General features: G+C 37.7%; 1 protein-coding gene across 1 annotated transcript in view; it reads left to right on the forward strand.

The window, feature by feature from the left end:
- NDUFA9 (NADH:ubiquinone oxidoreductase subunit A9) overlaps positions 1–14,877 on the forward strand; it is a 31,356-nt gene extending 16,479 nt beyond the window's left edge. The window contains exons 7-11 of the mRNA XM_032255951.1: positions 2,893–2,960; positions 4,137–4,213; positions 10,144–10,239; positions 12,899–12,965; positions 14,568–14,877. Of these exons, the coding sequence (XP_032111842.1) occupies positions 2,893–2,960; positions 4,137–4,213; positions 10,144–10,239; positions 12,899–12,965; positions 14,568–14,738 (479 nt within the window). The 3' untranslated portion in view covers positions 14,739–14,877. The remainder of the gene's footprint in view (positions 1–2,892; positions 2,961–4,136; positions 4,214–10,143; positions 10,240–12,898; positions 12,966–14,567) is intronic.
- Positions 14,878–15,087: the final 210 nt, after the last annotated feature.

The following is a 15,087-nucleotide window of genomic DNA, read 5'->3' on the forward strand; positions in this document are numbered from 1 at the left end:
TACATTGTTGTACTACCAATCCCCAGAACTTTTTCATCTTGTGAAACTGAAATTCTGTACCCTTTAAACAACTCCCTGTTCCCTGTTTCCCCCCAGCCCCTGGCAACTACCATTCTTCTTTTGGTTTCTATGAATTTGACTACCTCATATAAGTGGAATCATACAGTATTTGTCTTTTTGTAGCTGGCTTATTTGACTTAGCATAATAACGCTCAAGGTTCATCCATGTTGTACCGTGTGATGTGATTTCCTTCCTATGGAAGGCTGAATAATATTCTGTTGTATGTGTATACCACATTTTGTTTAATAAGCCATCCATCAGTGGTTACCCGGGTTGCTTCCCGTTCCCACTTTTGGCTTTTGTGAATAATGCTGCAGTGACTATGGATGTACGAAGTATCCCTGATTTCAGTTATTCAGGGTATGTACTGAGAAGTGGAATTCTGTATCATATGGTAGGTATATCTGTTTTTACTTTTTGGATGAGCCACCATAGTGTATTCCATAGTGGCTGCACCATTTTACATCGCCACCAACAGTGCCCAAGGTTTCCAGTTTTTCCAGATCTTTGTCAACATTTGTTATTTTCTATTTTTTTTGATAGTAGCCATCCTAATGGTTGTAAGGTAGTATTTCATTATGTGTGTTTTTTGTTTTTGTTTTTTTGAGATGGAGCCTTGCTCTATCACCTAGGCAGTGGTACGATTGCAGCTCACTGAAGCCTCAAACTCCTGGGCTCAGGGGATCCTCTTGCCTCAGCTTCTTACATAGGTGGGACTACAGGTGTGTACCTGGCTAAATAGAGAGAGAGAGAGAAAGAGATTTTTTGTAGAGATAAAGTCTTGCTGTCTTGCCCAGGCTGGACTCAAACACCTGGCTTCAAGCAGTCATTTTGTCCCAGCCTCCCAAAGTGCTGGGATTATGGGCATGGGCTACCTTGCCTGGCCTCACTGTGGTTTTGATTTAGATTTTCCTAACGATTAGGGTGTTGAGCATCTTTTTATCTGCTTGTTGGCTGCTTTATTAATTGGAGAAATGTCTATTTGTGTCCTTGTCCTATTTTTTTTAATTGGGTTGTTTAGTTTTTGTTGTTGAGTTGTAGGAATTTTTTTATTTATTCAGAATATTAAATGCTTATCAGAGATATGATTTGTAAAATTTTCTCAGATTTTTTAGTTTGCCTCTTCACTCTGTTGTGTTCTTTGATTCACGGAAGTTTTTAATTTTGATATAGTCCAGTTTGTCTGTTTTTACTTTTGTTGCCTGAGCTTTTAGCATTATATCTAAGGAGTCGTTGCCAAGTCTAATGCCATGAAGCTTTCTACTTTTGTTTTTGTCTAAGAGTTTTAGAGTTTTAGCTCTTAGGTTTAGGTCTTTGATTCATTTTGAGTTACTTTTTATATACGGTATGAGATAAAGATCCAATTTTATTCTTTTGCATGTGGATATCCAATATGTTAAGAAGACTATCTTTCTCCATTGAATGGCCTTGGTGCTTTTGCCAGAAATCATTTGACCATATATGCAAGAGTTATTTCTGTCTATTCCATTGGTCTGTATGTTTGTCTTTATTGCCACTGTTTTGATCACTGTACACTGTTTTGATTACTGTGCTTTTGTAATAAGTTTTGAAATCAGAAAGTGTGAGACTTCCAAAAATTTGTTCTTTTTCAAGATTGTTTTTGATTGATTATTTTCAAGATTTGATTTTTAGATTTAGAAGAAATCCCTTTAAATTCCATATTATGAATTCTAGGATGGCGTTTTCTATATTTCTGCAAATATAAATAGACATTGGGATTTTGATAGGGATTGCATTAAATCTGTAGATTGCTTTGGGTAGAACTGATGTATGTCTTAGTCCATTTTGTGCTACAACAAACATTGAGTAATTTATAAAGAAGAGAAATTTATTTCTAACAGTTCTGGAGGCTGGGAAGCTCAAGATCCAGGTGCTGGGATCTGGTGGGGGCCTTCTTGCTGTGTGCTCACCTGTCGCCCAGGCTGGAGTGCTGTGGTGCGATCTTGGCTCACTGCAACCTCTGCCTCCTGGGTTCAAGCGATTCTCCTGCCTCAGTATCCTGAGCAGCTGGGATTACAGGCGTGCACCACCACGCCCAGCTAATTTTTTGTATCTTTTTTGTAGAGACAGGTTTCACCATGTTGGTCAGGCTGGTCTCGAACCCCTGACTTCATGATCCACCCATCTCGGCCTCCCAAAGTGTTGGGATTACAGGCATGAGCCACCATGGCTCGCCATTTCTACTCTTAAATGCTTAAAAAAAAATTTTTTTTAACCTAATATTTAAACCACTTGGGATTTGTTTTAGTTTATGGTAAAAACTAAAACATTATCTCACATTTTTTTTCAAATAGCAGAATAATTATGCCAGCACCATATATCAACTAACACTTCGTCAGGGCCTTTTACTGGGTTACCTGTTCTGTATCACTCGTCTGTTGATACAGCAACAGAACTCATCTAGATATCAACTAGATAGACAACTCATCTGTCCTGTTGCTGTATCAACAGACGAGTGATACAGCATGAGAATCATAAGGAGGAACAGCTCTGTGTTCCTCCTTAGAATGGGTGCAGCTAGAGTCCAGTCTTGGACATGGTGTTGCACTTAGCATTATAGAGCAGACTAGTTGTCAAGCCTTTTGACCTCTTTGTTCTTCATGTTTTTAAATGTTCGGCCTTTTTACTTTCCATGTTCGTTATCTGAAAAGCTAATGACTGCCTTTTGTAAGTGCATTCAGTTCCTCAGAGTCAGCTACATTCACTATATTATTTCTATCATGCACAATAATTAATGTTAATCTTAAGATCGGTGGGTCTTATAGCAACTTAAGCCTTCTCAGTATAGCTCTCATTCTTTCTTCCGCTAGATATACGTCGCTTTGTTGGTATACCCCTTGTTTCCTTGGGCTGGAAGACTGTTAAACAACCAGTATATGTAAGTACTTGGATGAAGAGGCTCAGAAAGGGGTTTTTGATGAATTCGGATTTGGGTGTCAGGTTTCTGGTTTTGTCCTAATTTAGTAATTCTGTCATTTTCTTTGTCAATTTGTGTCAGCTAGCTGCCTCTCAGTTTACTTAAGAGGTATATGCCTTCTCTGTATCTTCATTTGTTGATTCATTTAAGAAAAATTTATTGAACCCATAATGTGCTAGACACACCATACATGTCACATGTCACTAGGGAAATAAAGATATTAACTAGATAGACACAAATTGCTGTTCTCAAATTGCTTTCAGTCTGAGGCAGATAAATAAAGCAGTTACCGTTCAACGTGCTATGGTAAGGAAAGGGTTTTATGTAATTACATCAGAAGGGTGCCAAATCTAGACTTGAGTCTCTCAGAATGAAGGGCATTTAGGGTAAAACCTTAAAGATGACTAAAGGTAAGTCTGATGCAGGGAGTTGGGGAAGAGTATTGCATGCAGAAGGAACAGTAGGTCCAGGGGCCCAGAGGTGAAAGAGCGTGTTGGATTCCATGTTCGGTTGAACCAATTTTTCTCAGTAGTGGCAGTATTGACATTTTGAGCTAGATAATTCTTCGTTATGGGGGCTGTTGAAGGATGTTTGGCAGCATTCCTGGCCTCTAGCCACTAGATGCCATTCATACCACCCTCCAGTTGTGACAACTGAAAATATCTCCAGACGGTTGTCAAATGTCCCCCGGGGGCCAAAATCACTGTTACTACTACCGTTTTTGAAAATCGAAATGGTAGCATATTAGCAATTCCATATGATACAGCTTAATAGTTTGTGATGGTTAATCAGAGAGTTGGGAGGAGTGGTAAGAGATGAGCTTGGCAAGCTGTGGGCAAAGGCAAGTCAGAAAAGCCTCAAGCTATCTGAAGGTAAGTACATTCCTACTGTGGAAAATACTTGGATAGCAGGGATTATTTGAGCTCTTGAGAAGGCTCATTCTTCAAGAAGCTTTCTGTGAATAGATAATGCCATTATTTTAACTTTGTCACATTTTCTTTGTTGAGATCACTGTGGCCTTCTGCCTTTCTCCCTCCTTCCTTCCTTTTTCCCTTCTTTCCTTTCTTCCTGTCTCTCTGTCTCTCATTCTATCTCTTTTTCAACTATTACTTCAACATACATTATAATTTCTTATAGGTCTCAGATGTATCCAAAGGAATTATTAATGCAGTTAAGGATCCTCATGTCAGCGGGAAGACCTTTGTTTTCGTTGGGTAAGTGCTTAGAGTTTTAATTTAAAATTGTGCTACTATAATGAAGAAATCAATATCTAACTTAGTTACTAACAGATTTATTTGTTGCACTTTTACAATATCAGAATCTTCCCATTGCTTGCATTAATTCAGAATTTGAGGGAACCTGAAATCTACTTTAATGAATGATTCTTCTGTTACCAAAGTCTGAGAACCATTGCCCGAGACTATTACATATACTTAGTCCAGTGACCCTTAGGGATGGTTTTGTACAACTCCAGTGATGTTTTTAATATATAAAAGAATATTGCTGTAAATTCTAAAACACAAACAAAACACTTTAAGGGAGTGAGTATGGTTATAAAACCACATTAATTTTGATGGAGTATCGCAATGCCCCCAGAAGCTGAAAATGGGTGCTTTATAGCACAATTACTAGTGCTGTGCAAGATTGATTATTTCTTTTGTGCTCTTTGCTAAAATTTGCTCTCAGAAAAAAATAGGTACAGTTAGGCTGTGTGACTTACCTGAAATTAGTAAATCATGTCACAGCTAGGCTTAGGACTTTTTTTACTGAATTATCTAAAAGTCACAAACTAAGACTTCATCTGCCAAGTTGAGAGGTATCAGATTCACCTAGTAAGTGGTTCAGAATCTTGTCATTCTGTGAAGCAACCTAATGACACTTGGCATTCTATGAAAGGTAAGGATCTGGCTCAGTATTTAAGGGATAGCCTAATTCCTAAGAAATATTTGCCTCTAGAGGGAAATGATACTCTTCTCTTTAAGCCAAGAGGCATAGTATGTATTCCCAGAATTATAAATCTATACATTGTTGTGTTCTACTATTGTTCTTTGGTAAACAGTTTTTTTTCAGTGCAAAAAGCTCTTAGTTTTTCATGTCAACTAGCAGCTGCAAAATATATGTCTTCCTTTCAGTTTCCAGTTTGGCGCATTAGCATGCAGTCAGTTATATAGTCTAGGGAAGAATACAAAAAAAAATGTATTCAACACAAGTTTCATAAAATACTAAACACAAAAGACATTAGTTCCAATGAAGAGGTACATGGACTAGAATTTCAGGGAATAAATGAACAGAAATGGCTTGTGAATTTTACTTGCTGCAGCTCTGGATGAGTTGAACATTTTCCTCTTTACCTTTGCCTAGTCACTCTCATCTTGTCTGGGCTCCAGTAAGTTATTCTTCTTTGGCATAGTGATGGAAAAAATAATACTAGACATTGCAGGGTAGATATTTTTCCTTGTGAAATAGTAGATACGCATCAACACATTTCTTGTCTCTTCAGCCCCAGGAAAAAAACTCCCTGATATTTTGAGGCTAAGGCAGAGATATAAGACTGTAATTTTGCTCCTAGGTTTTTTGTAGTTATTAATTATATTATCTTGGTCCATTCTATTTGTCATTCATTCATAAAATACCTATTGATACACACTCATACCCACAACTGTGATAATGAATAAACACATTCAGCAAAATCATGATGTATAAGATCAGCATAGAAAAATCAATTTCTATATACTAGCAAATGAGCAATTTGAAAATAAAATTAAAATAATTTTATTCACAGTAGCATCAAAAATAATAGAATATTTAAGTATAAATTTACCAATTAAATTTATTATACTTAATAAGTAATAAGACATCCCATGTTCATGGATTGGATGAGTCAGTATGATTAAAATGATAATTTCCTTCAAATTAATCAACAAATTTAACTTAATTCTATCAAAATTCCAAAGGACTTCTTTGCAGAAATTGACAAATTGATTCCAAATTTATATGGTAATGGAAAGACCCACAATAGACAAAACCATTATGTCTCATAGTTTCAAAACTTAATAGCTATGATTCTCAGGATAGTGCGGTACTGACGTAAGAATAGATATATAGATGAATTAACCAGAATTGATAGTTCAGAAATAACTATGGACAACTGCTTTTTGAAAAAGGTGCTATGGCATTTCAAAGGGGAAAGGATAGTCTTTTCAACAAATGGTTTTGGAATATCCACATTAAAAAAAAAGATGAACTCCTATCTTGCACTGTGCATGAAAAAATTAAAATAATTCAGAGACTTCAGTGTAAGAGTTATTAAACTATAAAAATTTTGGATGAAAAATAGAAAATCTTGTAGACCTTGGGTGCTATGGTGTCAAAAGCATAATTCATAAAATTTAAAAAAATGGATACATTAGGCTTCACCAAAATTAAAACTCCAGTGTTTCAAAACACATCATTAAGAAAATGAAAAATCAAGTCACAGATGAGGGGTGGGAAATATTTGTTAATTGCGTATCTGATAAAGGACTACTATCCAGAATATACAAAGAACTATGAGAACTCAATGAGAAGACAACCTAGTTTTTAATATGAGCAAAAGACACGAATAGGCACATCACCACAGGAGATATATTTAATGGCTGAAAAGCACATGAAAAGATGCTCCATATTACTAGTGAAAATGCAGATCAAAACTATAATGAGATACCAGTTCACAGAGAGAAAATAACAAATGTAGATGAAGACATAGAGTAATAGGAACCTTATACTAAGATTGCTGGTAGTGGTGTAAAATTGTACAGCAACTTTAGAAAACAGTTTAGTATCTTCTTAAAAAGTTAAGCATAAATTTACCACATGGCTTATTAATTTTATTTCTAGATATTTAACCAAAAGAAATGAAAATGTGTCTACACAAAGATTTGCACATGAATGTCCATAGGAGCATTATCATAAATGCTAAAAATTGAAACCATCCCACATACTCATCAACTGATGAAAGGAGAAATAAAACATAGTAGCATTCCCATATAATTGAAGTTCAACAATAAAAAGGAATGAAATATTGACACGTTACATGTATGAACCTCAAAAACGTAAATGAAAGAAGCCCAATACAGAAGAGATCACATGTTGTATGATTCCATTTATATGAAATGTCTATAAAAGGCAACTGTAAGTAGATTTGTGATTGCCTGAGCCTGGGAGTAAAATCCAGGATTAAATGGCTGTGGAGGATCTTATGAGTAAGGAAAAATATTCTAAAACTGGATTATGGTAATGATTGCACAACTTGGTAAATGTGTGAAAAAAATCATTGCATTATATGATTAAAATGGATGAATTTTAATGTATATAAATTATACCACAATAGTGAATAGCACAGGTAAGATTTCTGCCTTTGTGGAGCTTATAGATTAATGATGAGACACGTAAGTAATAATTAAGCAAAATAATTAAAATAAATGACCAAAAAGGAAAGTCCAGTATTATTGGAAAGAAAATCAGAAGGAGGGAGTTGATAACTATATTGAGTGCAGCCAAGAGGTTGAGTGGGTGGCAGCATGGAGATTCATGGTCACCTTAGTGACCTTAATAACCTCATTTGAACATTGGGCAAAGGGCAATTGGATTGCAGTGAGATTCGAATGGCAGGATAGGAAGTGGAGGCAACAGTTAGGTAACTATTTAGAGAAATTTGTAAAAGGGAGCAAAGGAAAGGGGTAAAGAGAAGGCTGTGAAACATGAGTGTCTTGTCAAGGGAGGTACCACCTGGATTTGGAAGATTGTACATCTTGTTTATAAATTGCTAAGAATGGCCCAGGAAAGAGATAAGAGCTGATGACTCAGGAGATGGGGGCAACAAAAAAGAAGCAGAGTCCTTTAAGAATTGAGAGGAGTTGGATACAGAGTGCAAATGAGGGTTTGACCTTTGCAAAAGACAAAAATTCCTTCAATTTTAACGAGGAAAATAATTCAAGGATATATGCAGATGCAGGTAGGTTTGGATGTGAGAATTTAAGGGAGTATCTTTTCCTGTTGCAATTTGAGGTTAACTAAAAGGCAGGATGGAGTGGGTTAAAAAAAATGTGTGGAAAATCTGAGGACAGAGAAGATAGAAAGCATCCCCTGGGAGAATAGGAAAGAGCTTTTCCTAGGAGAACACGTAGGATTGCCAAGCAGAACTGAGTGTTCCGTTTGAAATTACTGAGGAAAACTATATGGTGAAGTCAATTCACTCAATTACAGTTTTTCTATAGTCTTGTCCCTCTGGGGTTTCAGGCTCAGAGAAGGCAGATGTTTGGGTTAACCAGAGTAAGTGTTTTGCTTGGCAAATATAGCGGTTACGGGCCTGGGAGACAAGGTTTTGCTGAGGATATTTGCAGAGGAATAACCGTAATGCTGAGCCATGAAATCTAAGCTGGGAGAGATGCAGGCTTCAATGTACCTTTCTCTGTGAGCAAGGGCACTTAAACTGGTCTTCTAGTTGCGCTTTATGGAACACAAAGTGCTTCAGAACAGCTGAAGAGGAAATCTATTACGTAGAAGTAGTTTACCCATGATACCAGTTTTGTTAGTCATCGTAAAAATTCAAGTTGTTCTTGGCGTAGCATGTATTATATGTCCTGTAATGATCCTTACAAATCTTTCTGGAATTTGAAGAAATCTACTTTAAAACCTTTGTCTGATATTTCCCCTAGCTGACAGTTTCTTGTTTTTTAGTAAAGTATGTCAGGATAATGAGGTCCTCACTGAATTAATGTCACTCAGCTCTTGGTTGTCATAGATTTTCTGTCATGAAACATGCAAATGAATTAGGAAATGGGTGAAGAAATATTAAAATGTATTATAAGCAATGACACTTATTAATGCTAGGTTAAAATCGTACAGAACTATTCAGATTAATGAAATAGAGCAGAAAGTCCAGAAACAATCCCATTGTATGTAAGGATATAGTATGTGATAAGGGTGACATTTTGGTGTAGGGAAAGAATCAGTACAGTAAATGATTCTGTAAATAGCATTGAAGCAATTGGCTTACATCTTGGGAAAAATATAATTACATGTTTATATAATATCATGTACAAAAATATGTCACAGAAGGAACTTACTTTATAGTAAAACAAAATCTTTTTTATAAGCTTTAGATAAAATATATGGAAATTTATGTCACTGCAGAGGAATTTTCTAAATATGAAACCAAGCCATAAAGAAAATCAGTAGTTTTGGTTAAACTGTTAAAATTTTATGTGCACAAAACACTGTAAATAACACCAAAAGGTAAAATACAATCGATAAAAGGTATTTCCAACAATATCACTAAAATATAGAGAATTCTTACAAATTATTTTTATAGACAGGGACTCCAGGAGGAAAGAAAAGATAAATACATAAATGACCAAAAATTCATGAAGAAATAACCTCTCGTATTAAAAACATAACAATTAAAACATGATACCTTTTTTAATGTAGCCGATTGGCAAAATTTTGTTTTATTATGACAACTCATTTTGGGTGGAGGGGGCATTTTTACTAACATTTTATATACATCGATAGAACCATTTAGAAAAGCAGTTTGGAAGTATTCCATAAAAGCCTTAAAATTTCAAAGTCTACATTGAGCCAGTTCCACTTCTACAAATATATTCTAAATGCATAATCATGGCTAAGTATAAATATTTATTACAAGAATGTTCATTAAAGCATTATTTTATAAAAGAAAAATATTTTTAATAGCAAATATCTCAAAACTGGCAATTGATAAAATAATTGTGATTACATGGATTGTAATATGTGCAATCATGAAACATGTAATAAAATATTTAATGATGTGGAAAGACAGTTGTGATATGTTAAATGAAAAGACGTTACAGTTGTGATATAATGTTAAATGAAAAGACGTTACAGCATAGAATGGATTATGTGTTTATAAAAACAAAAATAATGTGTACATGCAAGGGGACAAGAAGGGTATAGGTGAAATGTAATTGTCTTCCATAATGGGATTATGGGTGATTCTCCTTTGTGCTAATCCGTATTTACTACATAAATATATGTTTCCTTTTTTATGAGAAAAATGCTATTTTGTTAAAAAGGAAAATTTGTGAGAAGCATGGAACTGAAAGAACTGTGTATTGTCTTTTTGTAGGCCAAATCGGTACCTCCTCTTTGACCTGGTAAAGTACGTCTACGCTGTGACTCACAGATTATTCCTACCATACCCCATACCACGTTTTGCCTATCGGTAAGTAGAACGCTCCTTTTGTGCGACTTCTGAAAAAGCTAACTCCACACCCTTGTTCTTAATGTTCTCCCTTAGGGTTATAGGGTGTGTGAATGACTAGTCTCCAACTCTCCTAGCATTATGACATTAGTGAGGAAGAAGCAGAACTAGACTAGTGCCAGTAAGAAAAATGTGTTGGGAGATTAAATCTGCAGTCCTTCACTTTCTCCAATTTAAAACCATTGAGTTTAATTTTGGAGAAATAACTTGCTTGGCATATACATAAGAGGCAGTCAGGTTCCCCTGTGTTTCATGTTGCTCATTATTAAATCAACCTGATCATGCTACTGGGGAAAGGAGTCAGGCTAATTCAGACTTGGATTTGTGCTTGCCTTCTTTCCTTGCTTCTTAGTTCACTTCTTCCCTTTGTGGGTTAAATATCTTTGACCTGGCTGGGAGTGGTGGCCTATGCCTGTAATCCCAGCACTTTGGGAGGCCAAGGTGGGTCGATTGAGCTCAGGAGTTCGAGACCACCCTGGGCAATATAGCGAAACCCCATCTCCGCAAAAAATACCAAATTAGCTGGATGTGGTGGCATCTGCCTATAGTCCCAGCTACTGGGGTGGAGTGGGGGATGCAAGAGGATTGCTTGAGCTTGGGAGTTCAAGGCTGCAGCGAGCTGAGATTGTGCCACTGCATTCCAGCCTAGGTGACAGAGCAAAACCCTATCTCAAATAAAATAAAATCTTATACTCATCATGTCACACCCTAGTTGTCTGGTTAAGGACTGTCACATCCATTGTGTCACAAACTGATCTTCATTTGAATTTTCATTCATTCATTCAACAAATATTTATTGAATGCCTACTATATCTTAATGTGCTAGGTACTCAGAATGTTACAATAAACACTCAGAAATCTTATGGTCTAACAGGGGTACCAGAAAAATAGACCATTAGAATGCAGCATAACAGTATTTATTGAGTGTTGTACCTTTCAGCCTATTTACTTTGTCTCCTTTACTACTTACAGCTATCTATAAAGTAAGTAAGGAGAGTATGTGGAGTGAGTGGAAGAGGATGCCACAGAGTAAGAAACTTACAAGAAGCCTGAAAAAAAGTGATCAGCCTTTTAAGTGGGAAATGAGAGTTTGAAATTCTAGGCACCAAAGGGAAGGGAGTGCTTTAAGGAGGGAATCAATGTTTTAAGAAGGGGAACATTGCTGTTCATTCACATGTATCTCAAGCCCCTAGAACAATGCCTGGTACACAGTAGACACTGTTAATACTGGTAGAATGAAGTCTTGCAGAAATCAGATAAGATAAAGGACCCAAAAAGGTCTGCAAATGACCGTTTGTGACCGCGGCTTCAGAGCCGTAAAAGGGATATAAGCCAGATTGCAATGAGGTGCTTTCATGGTTGTACATACAATTGAGTTAGATTTGGCGTATGTATGCCCATGACTTGGTCTCCTGAGGACACTAGAATAGAGACCTGAAGTGATCTGTTAGTGTAGAACGAGGGCACAGAGAGTTATAGATTTGTAAGGAGTGTTTTTATTAAGCTACGTTAGCCTAGTAAATTCTTTCTCTGCCATTGGGGAATCTGAAGCTTATATGTTACTAGAGAAATTCCAGCCAGCTTCTTTATTCATTTATTTATACTATGCATTAGAATGATGTTTTTCTAGCTTTTAAACAGTTGTGGAACCTTGTGTTCACTGAATTTTTACATCAAGGCCTGCTGGGTAAATCCAATAGAAGAACTGGTCTGGTTTCAGTGATGGCTAATACTCAGCACATAAACTCTCAAACTCTTGGCCCCAGGACTCCATGGGGCACCAGCAAATTCCTAGCATCCTTTAGATGCTAGTTTAAAACTAACTGCTACTGGGCACAGTGGTGCACACCTGTAGTCCTAGCTACTAGGGAGGCTGAGGTGGGAGGATCACTTGAATCCAGGAGTTTGAATCCAGCCTGGACACATAGTGAGACCCTGTCTCTGGAACAAAAAAAAAAAGGAAAGAAAAGAAAAACCCACTGGCCTGAGGTAACTGATGATGGGAGCTCAAGTAGGATTTAAGGAGCCCTTCAGTTTTCATTAGCAGTGAAGAGATGGTAGTAATCAAGATAGGTGGCCTTTCTTGTCCTGGGTTTATATTGTCATCCTGATTTGAACCATAGATTTTTGGTTTCTCCTTGCTTTGGGATTTTTTTTTCCCACAAAGGCCCCAGCTTTTAGGGATGACATTTTATATTTTACACACCACTTAGCTTACCCTGTGTCTGTAAAGGCAGCATATTTGAATATATGAGGTTTAGATTAGATTGAATTTCACAGTTTGGTTGAATATTGGAGTTTCTCTGTTTGCTTTGTTGTTTCTTGGTTTTATTTCATTTTAAGTTTAAGATCTGTTGTTTCTTTGGAGGAGAACAAGGTGTGCTAGCAGTTACAGCAGCCACCTGGGTTGGCCTGAGAGGAGACGGCCTGAAAAGCAGAGGTAGCCTCACAGGTCAAGGTGCCAGGATGTTGGTTATTTTCTTAAAAACAAACCAACCAACCAAAAACCACAATTCAGACTGTTCTACAGCAGTCTGTCTTCCTGTGGTTCTTATAGGCTAGCTTAAATCTTGGGTAGAGAGATGCTTATCACATGTGCTATATATCTTTCTTTTTCCAGAGGGATAGCAAGAATATTTGAAATAAGTCCATTTGAGCCCTGGACAACAAGGGATAAAGTGGAGCGGGTGAGTGTATGTGTGGAAAGCATCTGCCTGGGCAGACAAGAAGTCGGACTTACTTTGGTCTGCCTGCTTGCTTGTTTCCCTGCCCTTGTCTGTTTGCTGTTCTTGCCGTTTGTGGTCAGCCCCTCTGCTAGCACTGAAACTCATCCAGCTGCCCTACTCCAGGGGGTGGCTCCTCCATACCTGCCCGTCATTATCAATGTTTCTTTCTCTGCTGGATCATTCCCATCAACACACAAAAATGCCTAATAGCTCCCCTGCCAAAGCCTCTCTTCCTCCCGTCACTCTTCTAGCTACTTTGCTGTTGTGTGCCTTCACGTCGTAACACCTCCTCACATCCTGACGAAACTGTTGCCAGTTTTTTCATCCTTTCCTTAACCTATTCCAACCAGGCTTTTATTCCTATTTCTCCCCTAAACCTCTTTTCAAGGCGCCCACAGTCTCCGTGCTGCCAAATGCAGGAGTCAGTTCTCAGACCTCATGTCATGTGCCTGTGCATTTGCTGCTAGGGAGGATGCAAAATAAAGTAAGAATACTATACCGTATCTACCTTTGAAGACCTAGGGACCATATATTGACAAGAAGCAGCCAGATTGTCCCCTGAATGCTACCTAAAAGCTCAGGTGTAGAGAATATGAGAAAACAGTGCTTAGGGAACATGTGGAAGTCAGCAGCTCTCATACTGGCTGCGTCTGGAGAGCCGAGGCCATTTCTGTGATGTCCCTTCTGTGTTTATGAAATATCAGTCAGGATAACTGGTGGCCGGACACTTCAGTTTATCTTACACCAAAGTGTCTCTTACATTTATAATTGAGAATGTGCTGATAGAGTGGCAAGAGTGGGTTTTGAATTTGGTTTGCCAGCTAGCTTACAGCACTCTGGTGAAAGAATTGCAGACTTTCAGGTGGGTAGGATGAGGGATTGATGCTGCTCTAGGTGCAGATGGATTCCATTATGTGCTTTTGAATAATCTGAGATCTTTGCAAACTTTACAGCTCATTGCCTTTCCCTAAAAACAAGATGGGTTTAGTTTTCTCGCTCTGCACTGAACATTAGTCAACCCAGGTTGAGTATAGCTGGAGCAAAAAGAGGTCATTGGCTTTTGTTTTTAATGGGCGAGGAACAAATGCTGTTATCTCCTAAATTCAAAGTTAAAACTGAGTCAGAATGCCCATGCTTACAAAATAGGGACATGAGACAACTGAGGAATGGACTGGCTCTGCTTTAGCCCTGATTTTATTCCTAAACCCTCCTGTTAAGCCTCCCCTGGCAAGTGTGATGACTTGCGCTTCCCTGCCCTAGATTTATTTCTGTGGAAATCTGTATATAGAATGGCTCATGTAGTAAACATCCTGTGCTCGTGACTACCACTGGGGACCTCGATCTGAAACTTGGTGATCTTGCCCTTTTTTTGTCTTAAGCCCTCATTCTGTGTTCTACATTTATAGTGATTTGCATGAATCGAAAATTGCCCCATATTCTTTGAAAGCAATTAAGTCTCAATAACAGGACTCATGCCCGCTTGAATGTTTAAATGCATGCTAGGATAGCACTTTGTTCTTGGCCAGTTTTCAGCATTGTCTACGGTCCTTTGTTTATTCAAAGATTCACATCACAGACATGAAATTTCCTAAGCTGCCCGGCTTAGAAGACCTCGGTATTCAGCCAACACCACTGGAACTCAAGGCCATTGAGGTGCTGCGGATACATCGCGCTTACCGCTGGCTGACTGCTGAAATTGAGGATGCGAAGCCGGCCAAGACCGTCAACTTTTAGTGCCCCTCAAGCAGCTCTTGGTTTTGATGTCTTTTGGGTCAGCCAGTGTGGTTGAGCACCCAGCCAGGTGGTCTCTTTAGAGAATCCTGTACACAGTCAATAAGGTCGTACTATTAAAACATTTGAGGTTGAATTCTGCGGTATTTTCTTTCTTGATTTATAAACTGAGAAATGCAGTCATTTTGAACTTGAGCATAGTTTTTTGTTAAACATACATATTTAATAATGACATATATATTATTTATTCTCTGAAATGCCAGAGAGCTTGAATTTTCCTTTGACAAGCCACTTCTAGCATATGTTCTGGAAGACAAGGACCCTTTTTAATGTTAAAATACCGTAAAGACCC

This window comes from Sapajus apella, unplaced genomic scaffold (genome assembly GCF_009761245.1).
Source record: "Sapajus apella isolate SASKATOON/1434 unplaced genomic scaffold, GSC_monkey_1.0 scaffold92, whole genome shotgun sequence".
In the NCBI taxonomy this organism is placed as follows: Eukaryota; Metazoa; Chordata; class Mammalia; order Primates; family Cebidae; genus Sapajus; species Sapajus apella.